At 39.1% G+C, this 26,441-nt stretch overlaps 1 protein-coding gene across 4 annotated transcripts in view; it reads right to left on the bottom strand.

Moving 5' to 3' along the window:
- Nucleotides 1-26,441, bottom strand: part of SPAG1 (sperm associated antigen 1) — a 99,773-nt gene that overhangs the window by 26,093 nt on the left and 47,239 nt on the right. For all 4 annotated transcript variants that reach the window (XM_027131507.1, XM_027131508.1, XM_027131506.1 and 1 more), the window contains 2 exons: nucleotides 2,652-3,065; nucleotides 2,167-2,266 (listed from right to left, as the gene is read on the bottom strand). In XM_027131507.1, coding sequence (XP_026987308.1) covers nucleotides 2,167-2,266; nucleotides 2,652-3,065 — 514 coding nt within the window. The remainder of the gene's footprint in view (nucleotides 1-2,166; nucleotides 2,267-2,651; nucleotides 3,066-26,441) is intronic.

Raw genomic sequence — 26,441 nt, 5'->3', positions numbered from 1 at the left:
TAGGTTCCCCCTCTCCCTTATTTTAAACTTTGCCCTGGGCAGTTTTTCTTTTTCCGCTGTTTGAATCCTGCTACCACTTGTTTTGTAATAAGCGCTCCTGCAACAGGAAACAACTCTCCAAGGAGCAAAGATAATTAACTGAAAAACTAAAAAATAGGCTCCCTTTAAAATGTATGTAATCTTTTTCAGGTGAAGAGAAAACAGACATCCTTCTGCTAATAATTGGTTCCTAGTTTATACATATTTAAATACAGCCATAGTTCAACATGTTCACATAAGTAAATCATGGTTTCCCTGGCACTGAAATGAGTTTGAGAATCGCTGCTTTGGCGTAAAATCACACCATGCTCCTTATGCTGAGACTCATACACCAGGTATCAAAGAAAACATCTAAGTAGGTCGGCTTCTAGAAAGGTCAGTACTGACCAGCAGAACCAGATTCCTCAGCCTAGAACACAGCTTTTAACTAAGGACACCTTACCTAAACCACCACCCACCTCCCTCCCTCCCTCCCTCCCCTGCAGGCAATCTCCCGCTCTCCTCCAGGGCAAACCTCCATTCTAGTGCCCACCCCCACTCCTGACCCCAGAGTCTCCTCTGTGACTTCCTCCTGGGTCTACACTGAAACAACACATTTTAGCAAGAAAATGTCTGCCACCTTACTCTCACTTAAGGATAAAGTGAGTCCACTGTTTGTAACTAGAGTCCTGAACTCACTCACTGAAGGAAGACCTCAGACAAGTCTGAAGGGTAATATATTACCATCACACACTTGAACTGGAAGGTTCTTAGCTGCAAATCACAACGTGCCTGATAATCTGCAAATACACGTGGTCTTGTTGTTAGTTATGGGCAGCGGTAAATGTTTAACAACCGGCTCTCCTGAGTAAAGAGGCCCAGGTTTGGGTCATTTGCCAATTTTCATGGTATTAGTAGTACTCCAACCATGGCAGATTTCAACTACCAACTTGACTTCAACCAACTCACAAGATCCTGAAAACCTAACAATTAGCTAGTGTGAGATAGCACAGCAGTAGGTGGGGTCTAGAGTCAGACCAATGTGAATATAAATATTATTGATTTTAAATATGAATATGTAAAATCGGCAAAAAATCCAAGCAGCTCACGGCCTTCTTTTTAAACTGCAGGCACAGATACCAGCAAGATTTTATCCATATCAATAAACTGATACTATCAATGGAAAAAAAAACTGTTTACCTTATAATCAAGGTGTCCACACATGCTACTGTCCAAACTAGGGCTTCTGAGAGTGAAAGGGGATGATATTAACAATTATACCAGACTACAGGAGTAAACCAAAACTGTGAAGGCTAAACCAGTACATATGGCTTCTTATTTTTTAGATGCACTAATAGTAGCTTCTTTCCAAAGGGCTCCTGAAGCAGGCTTATTATTTAATGGTAATATGATACTTTTTATTCATGTAAATATATTCATCCATCTCAGCATGTAACTTGTTGAGTACCATGGGTGACTAATGTGCTTGAGGGATGCAACCCTATAATACATGATTCTTGACCTCAGGGAGCTTAAAATCCAATGCAGTGGATGACATAAGTACCTACAGGTGTGAGAGTGACAGTGCAAGCATTACAGCCATGCAGATGACCAGGGAGCCCGAGGTGATCAGGAAAGCAGAGAGGATGGGGAAGCTGAAGAGGAAGGATTTCTGAAAAGCAAAGATGTACAGAGGGCATTATAGATATGAACCAAATGGGAGCAGAAAGCTTTTTTGGGGGGCAGTGTGGTGACAGAGGAGGTTATAATTATCTAGAAGACCATACTGAGCCACTGAACACCCGCTGAAACAGTCTGCACAAAATAATGCTTCAGGAAAAGCTATTCTGATGCCACAGTGGATTGGAGGAAGCAGAGAGACTAGTTAGAAGGCTTCTCCAGTACTCTGAGACTGATGTGAAAAAGAGTATGAATTAAGGTGATAGCAGTGGAAGTGAAAAAAGTTTGCACAATCTTCTATAATTGTCTTCATATATGTGAAAGGATTTACAAGTTTTATGTATTAACCAATTAACACATCTTAAATGTCTTAATTAGACTCTTATGCAGAAAATTTAGTATATTAAATACTGCATTCATCACAGTGAAATGATAATCTCTTGACAAAGCTGAAAACGGGCAGTTTACCTGTTACAATCTTGAATGCAGCCACTGCAATTTCCGTCTTTTAGGTAACATGCTGCTCTATTTGAATATAAGATACTTAGATCATCTGCATTTCCACTTCCTAAAATCACATTTAATTAAATACAGTTAAAATCCATTAGCGAAATCACAGTTCAACAGACAACTGAGGTCTCCCGCGGCACTGCAGTCCTACACCCCGCTGCTAATGCAGCTCCGAGGACCTCCCTGTGCCCGCAGTGGCCAGAGAGGCCAAGCCCGTAAGGGACCGCGGCAACCGTGCCCCGCCCGGGCACACGCTACGCGTTCCAAGGTACAGCTCCCGGAGGTGGAGTCGCTCCTGCCCTGCCCTCGGCTACTGGGAAGGAACCTATAGGGCGAGCGCCTGTCAATCGGGAGGTGGCCCGCGCCTCTCCCGCGGTGGCCCCTTTAGGTCCCGCGAGCCGCAGCCCGAGGGGCCAGGGACCCCGTGGGCGAAGCTCACTCACCTGCAGGCTCCAGCTGCGCGATCACCGCCGAGTACCTGAGAGCCGCCTCGGCGAACTGCCCGTTTTTAAAGAGCTCGTTGCCCTGGCTCTTCAGGCCGGCGGGGCCGAGTGGGGCGGCGGGCGCCGGCGCCGGCGGCGCGCCAGGTCCGGGGGACGCGCCGGGACCAGGGGGCGCGCTGGCCGCGGGGCCCCCCGAGCGCCGCCCGCCGCCCGGGTGCCCATTGGAGCCGCCCGCCGTCGCCGGGGCCCGCGGCCGGTCCCGCTTGTCCGCGCCGGCCTCCGGCGCCCGGCCCCGCCGCGGCGCGCCCCTCTGCGGCCGCCTGCCGCCCTCGCTCTTGCCAGTCAGCTTCTTCTGGATGTTGCCCATGGCGCGCAGCTCGGCGGCGCGCCCGGCAGGCGCCGGCTCCGCGGCCTCTGTGGGGAGTGGATGCGGGAAGTGAGTGTTTGCATCATCGCGAGCAACTACCAGGGAGGCCGCGGCGGTGCCGGCGCAGGGGCGGGGTCGCGGGAGAAGCCAGGCAGAGTGGGCCCGCCCCTCGGGCGGAATCCGGCGGTTCCGGCGCCTTTGGGGGGCCGGTTGGCCCAGAGGGTTAACAGCGGAGGTCACGCTCCGAGCCCTAGTAGCTTCCCGGGCTAGGGACGGAAGCCAACCCCGGATTTAACTCTTCAAACGCTGAAGAGCTAGGGACGTGAAAACCGGCATTTCAAAATCATTCCCTTCATCAACGCATACGTATCGAGGTAGGTCTTAACAAAATATGTACTTTTCTTCCATTTACAGTTTAGAAATGAATGAATGAAGTCACTAAAACTTGAATACAATAACTGCACCCAAAGTTAGGGCACCCTTTCCTTATGTTAAGGGACTGGGAGAAGATAATTTGAAAAAAAAAAAGTCCAAGTGATTTTTAAGCCATTTAAAAATGATTTTAGCAAAGAACTCACATAAAACAGGCACCTGGTTTTTAAAGTGAACCTTAAAAAGACAGTAAAATTTCCAGTACAATACCTTATTCAAACTTAAAAGTTCCTTTGATCTTGATTGAAAGATTTCAGGTACTTATCAGAGCTTAAATAATTGATTATTGAATTGATATTTAAATAGGCAAATGATGCATAAATATTTCATTGATGGGTGTCTTAATATTTAAAACAAAGCAATTCATCATTTCAAAGCACTAAATGCAGAAACTTCCCAGCTTTCTCTTGTAACAAATTCTAATCTGATTTTTAATGAATCTATTTCCCATTCTGTTTCATGAATGGTAAAGCCAGAATTTGAAGCACAAAGACAGAGGAAGTAGAAAACCACTAGTACTTAAATAAAAATCAGTGGATGGATGATCACCTTAAGGCAAGCAATGAGTATAAAAACACACTAATTAATAAATACAGCTTTCTATACAGCAGAATAACATCCAGTTTTGGATCACTTACCAAAAGGGGCTTAACAATAAAAAGATGATCTTATTATAGGGATAAATCCCCAAATGGGACCCAGAGCAAGGCTCCAGTACTCTTCATCTGGAATCTGCTGCTCAAGTCCCACCCAGCATAAAAATGGATGGAAGCTTAAGTCAGTGTCAGTAGAAACGATGGACAGCTAGTATTATTTTCTATTCCCTTGTATGTCTGACCAATACTATTACTAAATAGCTGCCATTTATTTAGAACTTAACATGGGTCAAGACCTTTACATTATCATTTTCATTATCGTTAATCTTCATACCAAGTATTGTCCCCACATTACAAATGAAGCAAGAGAAACACATGGAAGAAGCTAAGGAATTCTCTCAAGCATGAAGAGCTAGAAACCAACATAACTGAGATTCAAATGAAATGAATGCTGTACCTCTTTCCTTAAGACTGAAATGCCCCTTAACATTTTCCTGCAAAGGTAAGCAGAGGCCTGAACATGAAAGACCTGTGAGTCCTGTTGGGTATTTAACTACCTGTGGGACATTCCAGAGGAGTTGTTCAGGAGGTAGCTCCAAATGTAGGTCAGAGGAGGCCTTATCTAGAGACATTGACTTGGGAATTGCTGGCAAAAAAAGGATCACTGAAGTTTGAGTGTGAATAGAGTCACTGAGATCTTCCAAAGGATCCTAAGAAATAAAACACTTAAAGGGGGGCTTCCCTGGTGGCACAGTGGTTGAGAGTCCGCCTGCAGATGCAGGGGACACGGGTTTGTGTCCGGGAAGATCCGGTCCGGGAAGATCCCACATGCCACGGAGCAGCTGGGCCCGGGAAGATCCCACATGCCACGGAGCAGCTGGGCCCGTAAGCCATGGCCACTGAGCCTGCATGTCTGGAGCCTGTGCTCTGCAACAGGAGAGGCCACAACAGTGAGAGGCCTGCATACCGCAAAAACAAAAACAACAACAAAAACAAAAACAAAACGCTTAAAGGATGATCAGAATCTCCAGTGGAGATGGAGGAGTACCTAGAAATGAGAGAGAAAACAGGAGGGTGTACTGCCTCAGAAACCAAGAAGAAAGAGTATTTCAGGGAGAAAGGAGTAAACAGTAACCAATATCAAAGGAAGGAATGGCCAAGAGTTTTGACTGCATAAGGATTAAAGAAAATCATTAGATCTGAAGACCACAAAGACTTCAGTACCCTGGGGTGGGGTGGTTTGGGTAGCTGGTAGATACAAAAATCCTCAATGAAATACTAGCAAACTGTTAAAAGGATTATACATCATGACCAAGTGGGATTTATCTCAGGAATGGAAGAGTAGTTCAACAGTAGAAAATCAATCTATGCAACAGATGACATTAAAGGACAAGGGGAAAAACTGACACGGTCATAACTGACATTGAAAAGGAACTTGACAAAATCCAACACCCCTTCATGATAAAAACACTCAGAAAACTAAGAAGAGAAGTAAAATTTCTCAACATGATAAAGTACTTTTATGAAAAACAGCTAACATCATACTCAATAGTGAAATCCTGAAAGCTTTCCCCTGAAGCTCAGGAATAAGACAAAGATGCTGTTTTCACTGCAGCTACTCAACATTGTACTGGAAGTTGTAGCCTGATCAATTAGACAAGAAAAAGAAATAAAAGACATATATATTGAAAAGAAAAAGTAAAACTATCTCTATTCATAGATGACATGATTATCTACAGAGATGACATGATTATCTACAGAGATGACATGATTATGTCATAGATGACATGATTATATATAGATTATCTATCTATACCTATATATATATAAATGTACATATATTCCCAAAGAATACACACACACACAAACCACTACTAGAGCTAATAAGCAAATTCAGTGATTTCAGAGTACAAGATCAACATACAAAAATCAGTTGTTTCTATAAATTAGCAATGAAAAATCCTGAAAGGAAATTACGAAAATAATTACATTTACAGTAGCATCCAAAGGAATAAAATATTTAGGAATAAACTTAACCAAGGCAGTGAAAGACTTGTATAATAAATATTGCTGAAAGAAATTAAATAGGGCTTCCCTGGTGGCGCAGTGGTTGAGAATCTGCCTGCTAATGCAGGGGACACAGGTTCAACCCCTGGTCTGGGAAGATCCCACATGCCGCAGAGCAACTAGGCCCGTGAGCCACAACTACTGAGCCTGCGCGTCTGGAGGCTGTGCTCTGCGACAAGAGAGGCCGTGATAGTGAGAGGCCCGCACACCATGATGAAGAGTGGCCCCCGCTTGCCACAACTAGAGAAAGCCCTCGCACAGAAACGAAGACCCAACACCAACACAGCAAAAATAAATTAATTAATAAACTCCTACCCCCAACATCTAAAAAAAAAAAAAAAAAGATCCTTTAAAAAATAGAAATTAAATAAATGGAAAAACATCTCTTGATCATAGATAGGAAGACTTAATGTTGTTAAAATATTAATACTATACAAAGCAGTCTACAGATTCAACATAATCCCTATCAAAACTCCACAGCCTTTCGGGCAGAAATGGAAAAGCTGATCCTCAAATTCATGTGGAATTTCAAGGGGCCTAGAATAGCCAAAACAATCTTGAAAAAGAGAACAAAATCAAAGGACTTACACTTCAGACTTCAAAACTTATGGAAAGCTACAGTAATCAAAACAGCGTGGTACGACATAAGGATAGACATATAAACCAATGAAATAGAGAGTCCAGAAATAAACCCATGCATCTATGGCCATGTGATTGTTTTCTTAGGGTAAAATATGTTTGAATTTTTATCAAATGCAAATCAATGAAACATCTAAAAACCACAGCTTTGGACCATGTCAGTCAGGTAGTTTTTTTGTTTGTTTTTTTTTGTTTTAATACACCTTTATTATTTTTTTTGAGGTATAGTTGATTTATAATATTATATGTTTTAGATGTACAAAATATTGATTCACAATTTTTAAAGGTTATATTCCATTTATAGTTATTATAAAATATTGGCTATATTCCCTGTGCTGTATAATATACCCTTGTAGCTTATTTATTTTACACATAGTAGTTTGTACCACTTAATCCAATACCCCTACCTTGTCCCTCCCTGCTTTCCTCTCCCCTCTGGTTTGTTCTCTATGTCTGTAAGTCTGTTTCTTTTTTGTTATATCCACTATTTTATTTTATTTTTTAAATTCCACATATAAGTTTTATCATATAGTATTTCTCTTTCTCTGACTTATTTCACTAAGCATAATACCCTCCAATTCCATCCATGTTGTTGCAAATGGCAAAATTTCACTCTTTTTTTAAGACTGAGTAGTAGTCCAGTGTGTGTGTGTGTGTTACATTTTCTTTATCCATTCATCTGTTGATGGACACAAGTTGCCTCCATATCCTAGCTATTGTAAATAATGCTGCTATGAACATTGGGGTGCATATATCTTTTCAAATTAGTGTTTTCTTTTTTTTAACATCTTTATTGGAGTATAATTGCTTTACAATAGTGTGTTAGTTTCTGCTTTATAATAAAGTGAATCAGCTATACATATACATATATCCCCATATCTCCTCCCTCTTGCGTCTCCCTCCCACCCTCCCTATCCCACCCCTCTAAGTGGTCACAAAGCACCGAGCTGATCTCCCTGTGCTATGCAGCTGCTTCCCACTAGCTATCTATTTTACATTTGGTAGTGTATATATGTCCATGCCACTCTCTCACTTCATTCCAGCTTACCCTTCCCCCTCCACGTGTCCTCAAGTCCATTCTCTACGTCTGCATCTTTATTCCTGTCCTGCCCCTAGGTTCTTCATAACCAATTTTTTTTTAGATTCCATATATATGTGTTAGCATACAGTATTTGTTTTCATTTTATTTGAATATATACCCTGCAATGGAATTGCTGGATCATATGGTAGTTCTATTTTTAGTTTTGTGAGAAACCCTCATACCGTTTTCCACAGTGGCTATACCAATTTACATTCCCGCCAACAGTGCACAAGGGTTACATTTTCTCCACATCCTTGCCAACATTTGCTCTTTGCGGTCTTTTTGGTGATAGCCATTCTGACAGATGTGAGGTGATATCTCATTGTGGTTTTTTTTTTTTCCCCTGACCATTTTTTATTTTATTTTATTTGTATTTTTTTTGCGGTAGGCAGGCCTCTCACTGCTGTGGCCTCTCCCGCTGTGGAGCACAAGCTCTGGACGTGCAGGCTCAGCAGCCACGGCTCATGGGCCCAGCCGCTCCGCAGCATGTGGGATCCTCCGGGACCGGGGCACGAACCCGTGTCCCCTGCATCTGCAGGCGGACTCTCAACCACTGTGCTACCAGGGAAGCCCTCTCATTGTGGTTTTGATTTGCATTTCTCTGATGATTAATGATGTTGGTCATTTTTTCATGTGCCTGTTGGCCATTTGTATATCTCCTTTGGAAAAATGTCTATTCAGGTCTTCTGCCCATTTTTTAATCGAGTCGTTGTTTTGACCTGGGTTGTTGGAGCTGTTTATATATGTTGGATATTAACCCCTTATTGATCTTATCATTTACAAATATCTTCTCCCATTCAATAGGTTGTCTTTTTGTTTTGTTGGTGGTTTCCTTTGCTGTGCAAAAGCTTTTTAGTTTAATTAGGTCCCATTTGTTTATTTTCGCTTTTGCTTCCTTTGCCTGAGGAGACAGATCCAAAAAAATATTGCTACAACTTATGTCAAAGGATGTTTGGCCTACATTTTCTTCAGGAGTTTTATGGTTCCTGGTCTTACATTTAGGTCTTTAATCCATTTTGAGTTTATTTTTGTATATGGTGTTAGAAAATGTTCTAATTTCATTATTTTACATGGAGCTGTCCAGTTTTCCCAGAACCACTTATTAAAGAGGCTGTCTTTTCTCCATTATATATTCTTGCCTCCTTTGTTGTAGATTAATTGACCATAAGTGTGTGGATATGGCCAACTGATTTTGGACAAAAGTGCCAAGTCCATTCAATGAGGAAAGAATAGTTTCCTTAACAAATGGTGTTAGGACAACTAGATTTCTACATGTCAAAAAACAACAAAAAACAACAAAAAATCAAAGCTAAGTTGGACTCCTTCCTACCTCAACTAATCAAAATAAATCAATGACCTAAAAATAAGAGCTAAAACCGTAGCACTCTTAGAAGAAAACATAGGAGTAAATCTACATGACCTTGGATTTAACAGTGGATTTTTTTTTTTGCCACACCACGTGGCATGCGGGATCTTAGTTCCCTGACCAGGGATCAAACCCATGCCCCCTGCATTGGGAGCATGGAGTCTTAACCACTGGACTGCCAGGGAAGTCCTAATAGTGGATTTTTATATATGACACCAAAGGTATAAGTAACAAAAGTAGATAAATTGGACTTCATCAAAATTAAAAACTTTTGTGCATCAGAGGATATTATCAAGAAAGTTAAAAAACCCACAGAATGGGAGAAATTATGTGCAAATCAAGTATCTGATAAGGGTTTAATATCCAGAATACAAAAATAATGGTTACAATGCAACAATAAAAAGACAACCTAATTTGAAAATGGGCAAAGGACTTGAATAAACATTTCTCCAAACAAGATATACAAATGGCTAATAAGCACATGGAAAACGGTCAACATAATAAGTCATTAGGGAAATCCAAATCAAAACCATAAGGAGTTACCACTTTACACCCATTAGGATGGTTATACTCAAAGAGGCAAATCATAACAAGTGTTTGCAAGAATGTGGAGGAATTGGAATCCTTATATGTTGCTGGTAAGAATATAAAATGGTATAAACACTTTGGAAAACAGTCTTGCAGTTCCTCTGGAAGTTAAACATAGAGTTACCATATAACCCAGTATTCTGCTTTTAAGTATATACCCCCCAAAATTAAAAACATATGTACATGCATAAACACAAACCAAAAATACTTGTACATGAATGTTCACAAAAGCATTATTCATAATAGCCAAAAAGTGGAAACAACCCAAATGTCCATCAACTGATTAATGAATAAAGAAAATGTGATATTATCAATGTAAGAATATTATTTTCCATAACAAGGAGTGAAGTACTAAGACACTGGTCTTAGTAATATTTTTTTGGGTATGTCTCCTCAGACAAGGGAAACAAAAGTAAAAACAAACAAATGGGACTACATCAAACTAAAAAGTTTTTGCACAGCAAAGGAAACTATGAAAAAATGAAAAGGCCACCTACTGAATGGGAGAAGATATTTGTAAACCATATATCTGATGAGCTAGTATTCAAAATATACAAACAACTCATATAACTCATAGCAAAAAAACCCAAACAACCCAGTTAAAAAATGGGCATAGGATCTGAATAAACATTTTTCCAAAGAAGACACACAGATGGCCAACAGGCACATGAAAAGATGCTCAAAATCGTTAATCATCAGAGATTAAAACGACAAAGAGCTATCACCTCACACCTGTCAGAGTGGCTGTTATCAAAAAGACAACAAATAATAAGTGTTAGTGAGGACGTGGAGAAAGTGTAACCCTTGTACACTCTTGGTGGGAATGTGAATTGGTACAGCCAGTATGGAAAACAGTATGGAGATTCCTCAAAAAATTAAAAACAGAACTACCATACAATCCAACAATTCCACTCCTGGGTGTTTATCTGAAGAAAACCAAAACACTAATTAGAAAAGATATACAGACCTCTATGTTCATTGCAGCATTATTTACAATAGCCAAAATATGGAAGCAAACCACTAATAGATGAATGGATAAAGAAGATGTAGCATACATATATAAATAAATGTACATAAAATATATAATAGAATATTACTCAGCCATAAAAAAGAATGCAATCTTGCCATTTGTGACAACATGGATAGATGTAGAGGGTATTATGCTTAGTGAAATAAGTCAGACAGAGAAAAACAAATACTGTATGATTTCACTTATATGTGGAATATAAAAACAAAACAAACGAACAAACATAAAACAGAAACAGAGTCATAGATACAGAGAACAAACAGATGGTTGCTGGAGGGGAAGGGGCTGAGGGAAAGAGAGAAAAAGGTGAGGGACATTAAGTAAAAACTTCCACTTGCAAAAATAAATGTGTCACAGGTATGAAATGTACAGTATGGAGAATATAGTCAATAATTATGTAATATCTTCATATGGTGACATATAGACTTACTGTGGTGATCATTTTGAAATGTATAGAAATACAAAATCACTAAGTTGTGTAGCAGGAACTAACATGTTGTCAGTCAATTATACTTCGAAACCAAATAAACAAGCTCATAGAAAAAAAGATCAGATTTGTGGTTACCAGAAGTGGGGAATGAGGGGAGGGGGAAATGGATGAAGGCAGTCAAAAGGTACAAATTTCCAGTTACAAGGTAAATAAGTACTAGGGATGTAATGTACAACATGATAAACATAATTAACACTTTTATATATGAAAGTTGTTAAGAGAATAAATCCTAAGAGTTCTCATCATAAGGAAAAATTTGTTTTTTCTATTTTAAAAATGTTGCATCTATATGAGATGATGGATGCTTTCTAAACTTACTGTGATAATCATTTCATGATGTATGTAAGGAAAATCAGTATGCTGTATGCCTTAAACTTTATACAGTGCTAATGTCAATTATATATTAATAAAACTGGAAGAATAAAAAAGGAATGAAGTACTGATACATACTTCAACACTTCAACATGGATAAACCTTGAAAACATTATGCTGAGTGAGAGAAGCCAGACACAAAAGGCCACATATTGTATGATTCCATTTACATGAGATATTCAGAATAAGCAAATCTGTAGAGACAGAAAGTGGATTAGTAGTTGCCAGGGGAAAGGGAGATGGGAGTGACTGCTAATGGGAATGGGATTTCTTTTTGTAATGATAAAAATGTTCTGGAATTAGACAGTCGTGATGATTGTACAACCTTGTAAGTATATTAAAATCTACTGAATTTGTAAAGGATGAATGTTATGATATATGAATTATATCTCAAGTTTTTAAAAAGAATGCTTATTTTACCTTACCATTGACAACAAAGAATACTTTTTTTTTTCCATCTCAGTCAATTTGATGGGAGAAAAAAAAATCTATATTTAACTTTCATCTTTTTATTAGCAATACAAAAATGTATTGATCGGGGCTTCCCTGGTGGTACAGTGGTTGAGAGTCCGCCTGCGGATGCAGGGGACACAGGTTTGTGCCCCGGTCTGGGAAGATCCCACATGCTGCGGAGCGGCTGGGCCCATGAGCCATGGCTGCTGAGCCTGCGTGTCCAGAGCCTGTGCTCCACAACAGGAGAGGCCACAACAGTGACAGGCACGCGTACCACAGAAAAAAAAAAAAAAATGTATTGATCATTTAATTTCTTCATTAGTGATTTCTCTGTTCCTATGCTTTGTTCATTTTGGTACTAGGCTCTTTAACTTGGTCTTATTGTTTTGTAAAAGCTCTTCATATTTAAGGTCATAAACCCTTTGCCATTTTACTAATTTGTCATTTGCCTTTTATTTTTTTTATGGCATCTGTCTTATACAAGTTTTTAATTTTTACATAATCAAAATAATTCATCTTTCTCTTTATGATTTTGTCTGTTGTTTTAACTCTTTGAAATCCCACCCTTCCAACCTCCTGATCCCACCAATTCTAGGACAAGAGGAATATTTACATTTTATTCTTCTGTTTGTCAATGACTGTTTAATTTTCTTATATTTCATTTTTAAGTGGAGAATAAGCAACAACACTACAAGGGAGTCTAGAGGCTTACTTTCCTCTGACGGCCACTTCTAAATATTCTCTACTAGGGAAGGAAAACACAAATAGGGAGGTTTCCGAGAAAGCCCATGAACTCAAATCCCAGATCCAATCAGCCTGGCGAGGACACAGGTATTTCTTCATAGCAGTCCTCAAAAGGACAGGTGAAGAAAGCCTATCAATTGTCTTATCTCAGTACCTGACACAGAGTAGGTGCTCAGTAACTGTCAGCTGTGAGATTAAACCCATTGGTTATGTTCTACCTCAGTCTGGATGACCTGGGCCTGGCCAACCCAGGTGGAGCCCACAGGGAAGCAGCAGTATCAGCCAAGGATAGAGCACACTAATTGCTGCATTTTCTCATGGTCTTCAGGGCTCCCTGCATCATACCCCATAATGACTAAGAATTCTTTCTTGGAATGTGGTGGGAGGGGAACCACAAGCAAAGATTCCAGTTTGATAACCTCCCTCTGGGCTTTCACATTATTTTCCTAAAAGTGACTTGGATTTCTCCTGTCTTGTCCAAGGCTCCAGGACCTCTTTTTACATATTATCTAACAATGGAACTTGGTAAAAATGAACATAATATAGTCCCATTGTTCTTCCTTCATCCTAAAAGCACTACTTCTGGGCTTCCAGCCATTTAACCTACCTAATCTTGATTTGCTTCTGATAAAAGGGAACTAACTGGTCTTAAAATTTATATCCTTCCTCATCAAGACATTTTTGTTTTCTGAATCTTGCATACTTTTATATATTCCCTAATCTACAAAATAATTATGGGGGGGCGGGCATGAGTGACAGGATCAGAAATGGTTCTCTTAAAGCTCTGCCTGCTTGGAAATCTGAATGGGAATATTGCTTCCCTATGGGACTTACCTTAGGGATAACCACCTAATTCAGAGAGAAACATAACAATCTGTTAAGTGATATTACACTACAGTAATCCTAACTCAGAGTTTTAATCATGGAACCATATGTGTTACTAATTTTTGATTAGCCCTTTGCTGTTTATCTCTATTTGTGAAGAGGGCATTTTAGTATGTTTATTGAGATGCAGTTGACACATAACACTGTTTAAGTTGTACGGTATGGTGATTTGATACACATATATACTGCAGAATGATTACCACAATAAGGTTACTTAATACATCCATCACAGAACTACTATTACTTTTGTAATAAAAATATTTAAGATCTACTGTCTTAGCACCTTTCAAGTATATAATACAGTATTGTTAACTATAGTCATCATGCTATACTGAATCCCCAGAACTTATTCACCTTATAACTGGAAGTTTATACCCTTTGACCAACTTCTCCCCAATACCTCCAACCCCTCCGCCCTAGAAACCACCATTCTACTCTCTATTACTATGAATTTGGCTTTTTTAATATTCCACACCATAAGTGGGATCATAGAGTATTTTTCTCTGTCTGACTTATTTCACTTAGTACAATACCCTCAAGTTCCCTCCATGTCACAAATGGCAGGATTTTCTTCTTTATTATGGCTGAATAATGTTCATGTGTGTGTCTGTGTTGTGTGTGTGTTTGTATCACACTTTCTTTACTTATTCATCCTTTGGTGGACACTTAGATTGTTTCCATATCTTGGTTATTGGGAATAATGCTGCAATGAACAATGGATATCTCTTCGAGATAGTGATTTCATTTCTTTTGGACATATACCCAGAAGTGGGATGGCTGGATCATATGGTAGTTCTATTTTTTAATTTTTTGAGGAACCTCCATACTGTTTTCCATAGTGGTTATATTCCCACCAATAGTACAAGAGTTCCCTTTTCTCCATATCCTTACTGACACTTGTGATCTCTCTTGTCTTCTTGTTGATGGCCATTCAAATAGGTGTGAGGTGATATCTCATTGTGGTTTTGCTTTGCATTTCCCTGATGATTAGTGATGTTGAGCACCTTTTCATGTACCTGTTGGCCATATAAATGTCTTCTCTGGAAAAATGTCTATTGAGTTCCTCTGCCCATTCTTTAATCAAAAATGATCATATCAGTCATTAACCCACTTGTTTCTCAACATATGTTCAACCTCTGATAAGAGTTCTTAGTACAGCGTCAGCACAAGAGTGGATAAACACCAAATTATATCTGTTTCTTTGACAGTGTAGCCCGGTGATATTCAGCCTGGGTTTTATAGAACCTGTACTTCCTTAGTTGGTATCTAATAACCATGTTTAAGAGATACACTTTGGAATCTCACAGATTTGGGGCCATATCCTAACCATATGACTTATAACCTATGCAAATGTGGCAAATAACCTTTCTAAGCTTCTGTTTCCTAATCTATAAAAGTATGGATATTATAGCTTCCTTGAGGATTAAGTGAAATAATATAAGTAAAGCACTTTCACAGTTCTTCAAGTATGCTAATTGTTCCCCCCCCCCCAAAAAAAAAGTAGTGAGAAGAGCAATTCCTGTCAAGGTGGAGTAAACATAATCCACCCTGTCTCTCACACTGAATACAACTAAAAACCTGGGACAGAATTCATGGAGCAGTTATATGAGGACGCTGAAAAGTAAATGGTAGCAGGCTGATTGGGGAAAGGAACTAGAATTGGAAATACCTCCCAAACAGCAGTGAGTTTCTCATTTTTCTTTCCTCTGATATCTCCTAGCCTGGGTCAAAGTCAGTTTAAAACCCAAAACTGCACTGGGTATGGAGAAAAAGAGCTTTAGGAGGTCCCCTTTATTATTTATCTTAAGAAAAAAAAGAAATAGTTGGCCCCTACGGGGAAATTCCCTATTTCTATTTGTTTGTTTGTTTGTTTGTTTTGTTTTTCCTTTCTCTCCAATCCCAGCTCCTAGGCAATCCTTCAGCAGCTGCAGTAGCAGCCAAGTAGATAGCTAAAACTTTGAGGGAGAGAACTCTTATCTCTGGTCAGAGAAACTGTGGTCCCAAGGATATCCCCATTGCTTTTTTTCTTTTCTCTTTCCTCTTGCTGCTCACTACTGGAGGCACATAGTCATGGGAAGTATACAGTAGAATTAAAGTGTGGCTTTCTAGCCAAAGGAAGAGGAAGGAAAACATCTGGCATCCAGAAAGAGTAGGGAAGAATCACAGAGAGGAGGGAACTTAAGAAAACAATTGCATAAAATTGTAACTGAAATGAGCTTACCTACCAGGTGATCCATGTGCATAAATTTGACCTTAAACATCCTACCAAAAATTTTGAGAAGTGAATTCCGGGGGAAACCATTACCCAGGCCCCAGTTGGTCATGGGGTGGTGCACAAGTGGGACAGATCCAAATAGTGCTGCAAAGGTTTTGAAACTAAACTGACATTAGAACCATAGTCCACGGAAGTCAGGTAGGAGAACTGTTACCCAAAACTAACCAGATTGATTAACTGCTTTAAAGTAAAAGTTCCCCATCAGATTTAAACAAAACTGAAAATCACATATAATAATATTAAAAATTGCTAATATACAGTACAAAATTCCTTACAAGTGAAGAATAAAGAAAATCTCAACATGTGGCAAAGAAAAAGGCAATTAAGTAATACTAAACCCTGGATAACCAGATGTTATGAATTCTCAAACAAAGACTTTAAAGTGGCAATACTAACCATGCTCCAAGAAATACAGGCAAACACTCTTAAAATGAATAGAAAGATTAAAGAGTTTTGCTGAAAAATAGAAGATTTCAAAAAAAAAGAACCAAATGGAAACATTACAATGGAAAAATACAATAACCAAGATAAAAAAATTCACCAAATGGCTACAATAATACAATTGAGATGAGAGGAAAAGGTCAGTGAACTTGAATATATAGATCAAGAGAAATTTCTCAATCTTAACAAGAGAGAGGAAAAATAACTGGGGGAAGAAAAGAACAGAGCCTCAAAGTCTTGTAGGACAATACCAAATGGTCTAACAATTGTGTCACAATAGTCCCAGTAGGAAAGGAAAAATAGTGTTGTCCAGAAAAAACTTTGAAGAACTTAGCGCTGACAACTTCACAAATGTGGCAAAGACATGAACTTATAGATTCAAGAATCTCAGCATACTCCAAAAGGATAAATTCAAAGAAATGCACATCAAGACATATGATAATCAAACTGCTAAAAAATAAAAACAGGGCTTCCCTGGTGGCACAGTGGTTGAGAGTCCACCTGCCGATGCAGGGGACACGGGTTCATGCCCCAGTCTGGGAAGATCCCACATGCTGCGGAGCAGCTGGGCCTGTGAGCCATGGCTGCTGAGCCTGTGTGTCCGGAGCCTGTGCTCCGCAACAGAAGAGGTTGCAACAGTGAGAGGCCTGCGTACCGCAAAAAAATAAAAATAAAAAAAATAAAAATAATAAAAATTAAAAAATAAAAATAAAAACAAAGGAAAAAGTCTTGAAAGCATCCAGAGGAAAACAATGCATCAAATATAGGGGAACAACAATTTGAATAACAATGGATTTCTCATCAGAATCATGAAGGATAGAAGGCAGCAAGGCAAAATGTTTAAAACGCTGAAACAAAGGACTGTCAAACCATAATTCTATATCCCGCAAAAATATCCTTCAGAAATGAAGGTGAAATAAAGACATCCTCAGTGAAGGAAAACTAAGAGAATTCATCTCTAGCAGACATTCTTTAAAAGAAATGCTAAAGGAAATACTTCATGTGTAAAGGAGATGATAGCAGGAAGAAACATGTACCATTAGGAATGAAGGAAGAACAGTAGAAATGACAAATATCTGAGTAAATAAAGGACTGGTTTTTTTCTCCTCTTAAATTCTTTAAAAAATGTAGAGAGGTTGAAAGCAGAAAGCATAACATTGTCTAATGGGAATACCAATGAACGTAGATATAACACATGATAACTACAACATAAAGACAGTGGATAAAGGGACTGATTTGGTGGTAAGATTTTTTTTTTACATTCCACTGGAAGTGGTAAAATATTAATTCTAAGTAAAATGTGGAAAGTTAAGTATGTATATATAAATTCCTAGTGGGACCATTAAAAGGATATACAAAGAAATACAGTAAAAAACACAATCAATATTTTAAAATGTAAAACTAAACAATATTTAAATAACTCAAAAGAAGGTATAAAAGAAAAAAAGTTGGAAAAGAACAAAGAAACAGAAAAACAAATAATACAATGTTAGACCTACTACAAACATCAATAATTAATTGTAAATGGTGTACATATACCAGTTATAAGACAAGAGATAGTAAGATTAAAAACAAGACCCAACTATTTACTGTCTAATAGAAAACCACCTTAATTATATAGGTAGGTTAAAGTAAAAGCCTAGGAAAATATATACTGTGAAAATATTAATCCAAAGAGAGCTGAAATAGCTATATTACTGTCAGACAAAGCAGACTTAAAAGCAAGTAAAATTACCAAAGATAGAGAAACATTATATAATGATAAAAGGATCAACTGACCAACAACTCACAGAAATCCTAAACGTGAATATTTCTAACAACAGAGCCTCAAGACACATGAAGCAAAAACTGGTACAACTAAAAAGAGAAATGGACAAATCCACAACTGTAGACAACAATACTCCTCAATAAGGAATATAAAAGTAAGGAATATAACAAGTAAACAAAATCAGCAAGGATAAAGAACTAAGCAGCACCATCAACCAACTTAATTTAATTGACATTTATAAAACACTCCACCAAAAAACAGCAGAATAACATTCTTTTCAAGGGCACGTGGAATCTGCATCAAGAAATAATACATCCTATGTCATAAAAAAGCCTCAACAAATTTGAAAGTAATAATGTAACACAAAGTGTATTCTCTGACCTTAACGCAGGTAAACTTTACAGGTTTTTATTTTTATATTTCCATTCTTTTTAAAATTTTTTTATTAAAAAATAATTTAACATCTTTATTGGAGTATAACTCCTTTACAATGGTGTGTTAGTTTCTACTGTATAACATGGAGGTAAACTTTAAATCAATAACAGAAAGATTACTGATGTCTCAAAAATTTGGAAATTAAATATGCCATATGGGTCAAAGAGGGAGCCTTGAAGGAAATTAGAAAATATTTCCAGTTGAATGACCATGAGAATACAACATATCAAAATGTATGGGATGCAGCTAATGCCACACTTAGAAGAAAGCATAGCATCAAATGCTTATGTTAGGGAAAAAAGTTTCAAATCAACATTCTAAGCTTCCATTTGAGAAACTATCTTAGAGAAAGAGAAGAAAAATAAACCCATAACAAACAAAAAGAAGGAAATGATAAAGAGCAGAAATCAATGAAACTGAAAAATATAAAAAAGCAGAGAAGTGAGGAGAACTTCAAGATGGTGAAAGACTAAGACGTGGAGATCACCTTCCCACCCACAAATACATCAGAAATACATCTACATGTGGAACAACTCCTACAGGACACCTACTGAACACTGGTAGAAGACCTTAGACCTCCCAAAAGGCAAGAAACTCCCCACATACCTGGGTAGGGCAAAAGAAAAAACAGAGACAAAAAATAGGGATGGGACCTGTACCAGTGGGATGGAGCTGTAAAGGAGGAAAGGTTTCCACACACTACGAAGCCCCGTCACTGGCAAAGACGGGGGTGACGGGGGGAAGCTTCGGAACCACAGAGGAGAGCGCAGCAACAGGGGTGCAGAGGGCAAAGCAGACAGATTCCTGCACAAAGGATCAGTGCCAACCAGCTGTCACCAGCCCGAGAGGCTTGTCTGCTCACCCGCCAGGACGGGTGGGGGCTGGGAGCTGAGGATCCTGCTGCGGAGGTCAGATCCCAGGGAGAGAACTGGGGTTGGCAGCATGAACACAGCCTGAAGGGGGCTAGTGCGCTACAGCTAGCTGGGAAGGAGTCTGGTGGGGAAAGTCTGGAACTGCCAAAGAGGCAAGAGACTTTTTCTTGCCTTGTTGTTTCGCGGTGCGCAAGGAGAGGGGATTCAGAGCACTGCCGAAACAAGCTCCAGAGATGGGTGTGAGCCATGGCTATCAGTGCAGACCCAAGAGATGGGCATGAGACGCTAAGGCTGCTGCTGCAGCCACCAAGAAGCCTGTGTGCAAGCACAGGTCACTATCCACACCACCCCTCCTAGGAGCCTGTGCGGCGCGCAACTGCCAGGGTCCCATGATCCAGGGACAACTTCCCTGGGGGAACACATGGCACGACTCAGGCTGTTGCAACGTAATGGCAGCCTCTGCTGCCACAGGATTGCCCCGCATTCTGTACCCATCTGTTCCCCTGGCCTGAGTGAGCCAGAGCCCCCAATCAGCTGCTCCTTTAACCCCGTCCTGTATAAGCGAAGAACAGATGCCCTCAGGCAACCTACATGCAGAGGCGGGGCCAAATCCAAAGGTGAACCTCAGGAGCTGTGCAAACAAAGAAGAGAAAGGGAAATCTCTCCCAGCAGCCTCAGGAGCAGTGGATTAAATTTCCACAATCAACCTGATGTACCCTGCATCTGTGGAATACCTGAAAAGACAATGAATCATCCCAAATTGAGGCAGTGGACTTCGGAAGCAATGAGATATATATATATATATATATTTCCTTTTTCTCTTTTTGTGAGTGTGTATGTGTATGCATCTTTGTGTGATTTTGTCTGTATAGCTTTGCTTTTACCATTTGTCCTAGGGTTCCGTCTGCCCTTTTCTTTTTTTTTTTAAACATGGTTTTTAGCACTTTTATCATTGCTGGATTTATTTTCTGGTTTGGTTGCTCTGTTCTTTCTTTCATTGCTTTGTTTTTTTTTTACCTTAAAAATTTTTTTTATTTTTAATAATTATTTTTTATTTTACAACTTGATTTTATATCACTTTCTTTCTTTCCTTTATTCTCCCTTTTATTCTGAGCCGTGTGGATGCCAGTGTCTTGGTGCCCTGGCCGGGCGTCAGGCCTGTGCCTCTGAGGTGGGAGAGCCGAATTCAGGACATTGGTCCACCAGAGACCTCCCAGCTCCATGTAATATCAAATGGCAAAAATCACCCACAGATCTCCATCTCAGCGCCAAGACCCAGCTCCACTCAACGACCAGCAAACTCCAGTGCTGGACACCCTATGCCAAGAAACTAGCAAGATGTAACACAACGCCACCCACTACCAGAAAGGCTGCCTAAAATCATAATAAGGTCACAGACACACCAAAACACACCACCAGACACAGAGCTGCCCACGAGAAAGACAAGATCCAGCCTCATCCACCAGAACACAGGCACCATTCCCCTTCACCAGGAAGCCTAAACAACCCACTGAACCAACCTTAGCCACTGAAGGCAGACACCAAAAACAACGGGAATTACGAACCAGCAGCCTGCAAAAAGGAGACCCCGAACACAATAAGTTAAGCAAAATGAGAAGACAGAGAAACACACAGCACATGAAGGAGCAAGGTGAAAAACCCACCAGACCAAACAAATGAAGAAGAAATAGGCAGTCTACCTGAAAAAGAATTCAGAGTAATGATACTAAAGATGATCCAAAATATTGGAAATGGAATGGAGAAAATAAAAGAAATGTTTAACAAGGACCTAGAAGAACTAAAGAGCAAACAAACAATGATGAACAACACAATAAATGAACTTAAAATTCTCTAGAAGGAATCAATAGTAGAATAACTAAGGAAGAAGAATGGATAAGTAACATGGAAGATAAAATAGTGGAAATAACTACTTCAGAGCACAATAAAGAAAAAAAAATGAAAAGAATTAAGGACAGTCTCAGAGACCTATGGGACAACATTAAACACACCAACATTCAAATTATAGGGGTCCCAGGAGAACAAAAGAAAAAGAAAGGGACTGAGAAAATACCTGAAGACATTATAGTTGAAACTTCCCTAACGTGGGAAAGGAAATAGTTAATCAAGTCCAGGGAGCGCAGAGAGTCCGATACAGGATAAATGCAAGGAGAAACATGCCAAGACACATATTAATCAAACTATCAAAAATTAAATACAGAGCAAAAATATTAAAAGCAGCAAGGGAAAAGCAGCAAATAACATACAAGGGACTCCCCATAAGGTTAACAGCTAATCTTTCAGCAGAAACTCTTCAAGCCAGAAGGGAGTGACAGGACATATTTAAAGTGATGAAAGGGAAAAACCTACAATCAAGATTACTCTACCTAGCAAGAATGTCATTTAGATTTGATAGAGAAATTAAAACCTTTACAGACAAGCAAAAGCTAAGAGAATTCAGCACCACCAAACCAGCCTTACAACAAATGGTCAACGAACTTCTCTAGGCAGGAAACACAGGAGAAGGGAAAGACCTACACTAACAAACGCAAATTTTAGAAAATGGTAATAGGAACATACATATTGCTAATTACCTTAAATGTAAATGGATTAAATGCTCCAACCAAAAGACACAGACTGGCTGAATGGATAAAAAAACAAAACCCGTATATATGCTGTCTACAAGAGACCCACTTCAGACCTAGGGACACATACAGACTGAAAGTGAGGGGATGGAAAAATATCTTCCATGCAAATGGAAATCAAAAGTAAGCTGCAGTAGCAATTCTCATATCAGACAAAATAGACTTTAAAATAAAGACTGTTATAAGAGACAAAGAAGGACACTACATAATGATCAAGGGCTCAATCCAAGAAAAAGATATAACAATTGTAAATATTTATGCACCCAACATAGGAGCACCTCAATACATAAGGCAAATGCTAACAGCCATAAAAGGGGAAATCGACAGTAACACAATCATAGTAGGGGACTTTAACACCCCACTTTCACCAATGGAAAGATCATCCAAAATGAAAATAAATAAGGAAACACAAGCATTAAATGATACATTAAACAAGATGGACTTAATTGATATTTATAGGACATTCCTATCAAAAACAAGAGAATATACTTTCTTCTCAAGTGCTCATGGAACATTCTCCAGGATAGATCATACCCTGGGTCACAAATCAAGTCTTGGTAAATTTAAGAAAATTGAAATCATATCAAGTAACTTTTCCGACCAAAATGCTATGAGACTAGATATCAATTACAGGAAAAAATCTGTAAAAAATACAAACACATGGAGGCTAAACAATACACTGCTTAATAACCAAGAGATCACTGAAGAAATCAAAGTGGAAATCAAAAAAATACCTAAAAACGGGCTTCCCTGGTGGCACAGTGGTTGGGAGTCCGCCTGCAGATGCAGGGGACATGCGTTCGTGCTCTGGTCTGGGAAGATCCCACATACCGTGGAGCGGCTGGGTCCGTGAGCCATGGCCGCTGGGCATGTGCATCCAGAGCCTGTGCTCCACAATGCGAGGGGCCGCGACAGTGAGAGGCCCAGTTATTGCAAAAAAAAAAAAAAAAAAAACCTAGAAACAAATGACAATGAAAACACGATGACACTAAACCTATGGGATGCAGCAAAATCAGTACTAAGAGGGAAGTTTATAGTAATACAATACTACCTTAAGAAACAAGAAACATCTCAAATAAACAAGCTAACTTTACACCTAAAGAGATTAGAGAAAGAAGAACAAAATACCCCCAAAATTAGAAGGAAAGAAATCATAAAGATCAGATCAGAAATAAATGAAAAAGAAATGAAGGAAACGATAGCAAAGATCAATAAAACTAAAAGCTGGTTCTTTGAGAAAGTAAACAAAATTGATAAACCATTAGCCAGACTCATCTAGAAAAAAAGGGAGAACACTAAAATCGATAGAATTAGAAATGAAAAAGGGGAAGTAACAACTGACACTGCAGAAATACAAAGGATCATGAGAGATTACTACAGGGAAATATATGCCAATAAAAAGGACAACCTGGAAGAAATGGACAAATTCTTAGAAAAGCACAACCTTCTGAGACTGAACCAGGCAGAAACAGAAAATATAAACAGATCAATCACAAGCACTGAAATTGAAACTGTGATTAAAAATCTTCCAACAAACAAAAGCCCAGGACCAGATGGCTTCACAGGAAAATTCTATCAAACATTTATAGAAGAGGTAACACCTATTCTCCAGAGGGAAGAACACTCCCAAACTCATTCTACAAGGCCACCATCACCCTGATACCAAAACCAGACAACGATGTCACAAAGAAAGAAAACTACAGGCCAATATCACTGATGAACACAGATGCAAAAATCCTCAACAAAATATAAGCAAACAGAATCCAACAGCACATTAAAAGGATTGTACACCATGATCAAGTGGGGTTATCCCAGGAATGCAAGGATCCTTCTATATACGCAAATCAATCAATGTGATACACCATATTAACAAATTGAAGGAGAAAAACCATAGGACCATCTCAACAGATGCAGAAAAAGCTATCGACAAAATTCAACACGCATTTATGATAAAAACCCTCCAAAAGTAAGCATAGATGGAACTTATCTCAACATAATAAAGGCCATACATGACAAACCCACAGCCAACGTCGTCCTCAATGGTGACGAACTGAAACCATTTCCACTAAGATCTGGAACAAGACAAGGTTGCCCACCCTCACCACTATTATTCATAGTTTTGGAGTTTTAGCCACAGCAATCAGAGAAGAAAAAGAAATAAAAGGAATCCATATGGGTAAAGAAGAAGTAAAGCTTTCACTGTTTGCAGATGACACGATAATATACATAGAGAATCCTAAAGATGCTACCAGAAAACTGCTAGAGCTAATCGATGAGTTTGGTAAACTAGCAGGATATAAAATTAATGCACAGAAATCTCTTGCATTCCTATACACTAATGAAAAATCTAAGGAAACACTCCCATTTACCATGGCAACAAAAGAATAAAACACCTAGGAATAAACCTACTTAAGGAGAGAAAAGACCTGTGTGAAGAAAACTATAAGACACTGATGAAAGAAATTAAAGATGATACAAATAGATGGAGAGATATACCATGTTCTTGGATTGGAAGAACCAACATTGTAAAAATAACTATACTACCAAAGCAATCTACAGATTCAATGCAATTCCTATCAAACTACCACTGGCATTTTTCACAGAACCTGAACAAAAAATTGCACAATTTGTATGGAAACACAAAAGACCCCGAAGAGCCAAAGCAATTTTGAGAAAGAAAAACGGAGCTGGATGAATCAGGCTCCCTGACTTCAGACTATACTACAAAGCTACAGTAAATAAGAGAGTATGGTACTGGCACGAAAACAGAAATGTAGATCAATGGAACACGATAGAAAGCCCAGAGGTAAACCCATGCACATATGGTGACCTTATCTTTCATAAAGGAGGCAAGAATATACAATGGAGAAAAGACAGCCTCTTCAATAAGTGGTTTTGGGAAACTGGGCAGCTACATGTAAAAATAAATGAAATTAGAACATTCCCTAACACCATACACAAAAATAAACTCAAAATGGATTAAAGACCCAAATGTAAGGCTAGACACTATCAAACTCTTAGAGGAAAACATAGGCAGAACACTCTATGACATAAATCACAGCAAGATCCTTTTTGACCCACCTCCTAAAGAAATGGAAATAAAAACAAAAATAAACACATGGGGCCTAATGAAACTTAAAAGCTTTTGCACAGCAAAGGAAACCATAAACAAGACCAAAAGACAACCCTCAGAATGGGAGAAAATATTTGCTAATGAAGCAAATGACAAAGGATTAATCTCTAAAATTTACAAGCAGCTCATGCAGCTGAATATCAGAAAAACAAGCAACCCAATCCAAAAATGGGCAGGACCTAAATAGACATTTCTCCAAAGAAGATATATATATTGCCAACAAACACATGAAAGAATGCTCAACATCAGTAATCAACAGAGTAATGCAAATCAAAACTACCATGAGGTATCACCTCACACCAGTCAGAATGGCCATCATCAAAAAATCTACAAACAATAAATGCTGGAGAGGGGGTGGAGAAAAGGGAACCCTCTTGCACTGTTGGTGGGAATGTAAATTGATACAGCCACTAAGGAGAACAGTATGGAGGTTCGTTAAAAAACTAAAAATAGAACTACCATATGACCCAGCAATCCCACTACTGGGCATAAACCCTGAGAAAACCGTATTTCAAAAAGAGTCATGTACCACAGTGTTCACTGCAGCTCTATTTACAATAGCCCGGAGATGGAAACAACCTAAGTGCCCATCTTTGGATGAATGGATAAAGAAGATGTGGCACATATATACAATGGAATATTACTCAGCCATAAAAAGAAACGAAACTGAGCTATTTGTAATGAGGTGGGTAGACCTAGAGCCTGTCATACAGAGTGAAGTAAGTCAGAAAGAAAAAGACAAATACCGTATGCTAACACATATATATGGAATTTAAGAAAAAAAATGTCATGAAGAACCTAGGGGTAAGGCAGGAATAAAGACACAGACCTCCTAGAGAACGGACTTGAGGTTATGGGGAGGGGGAAGGGTGAGCTGTGACAGGGCGAGAGACAGTCATGGACATATACACACTAACAAACGTAGTAAGGTAGATAGCTAGTGGGAAGCAGCCGCATGGCACAGGGATATTGGCTCGGTGCTTTGTGACAGCCTGGAGGGGTGGGATAGGGAGGGTGGGAGGGAGGGAGACGCAAGAGGGAAGACATATGGGAACATATGTTTATGTATGACTGATTCACTTTGTTATAAAGCAGAAACTAACACACCATTGTAAAG

Source organism: Aethalodelphis obliquidens, unplaced genomic scaffold (assembly GCF_003676395.1).
Source record: "Aethalodelphis obliquidens isolate GAN/ISIS:26980383/991018 unplaced genomic scaffold, ASM367639v1 scaffold39, whole genome shotgun sequence".
NCBI lineage: Eukaryota > Metazoa > Chordata > Mammalia > Artiodactyla > Delphinidae > Aethalodelphis > Aethalodelphis obliquidens.
Note: the sequence above shows the minus strand (reverse complement) of the source record. Positions and strands in the feature narration are given on the sequence as shown.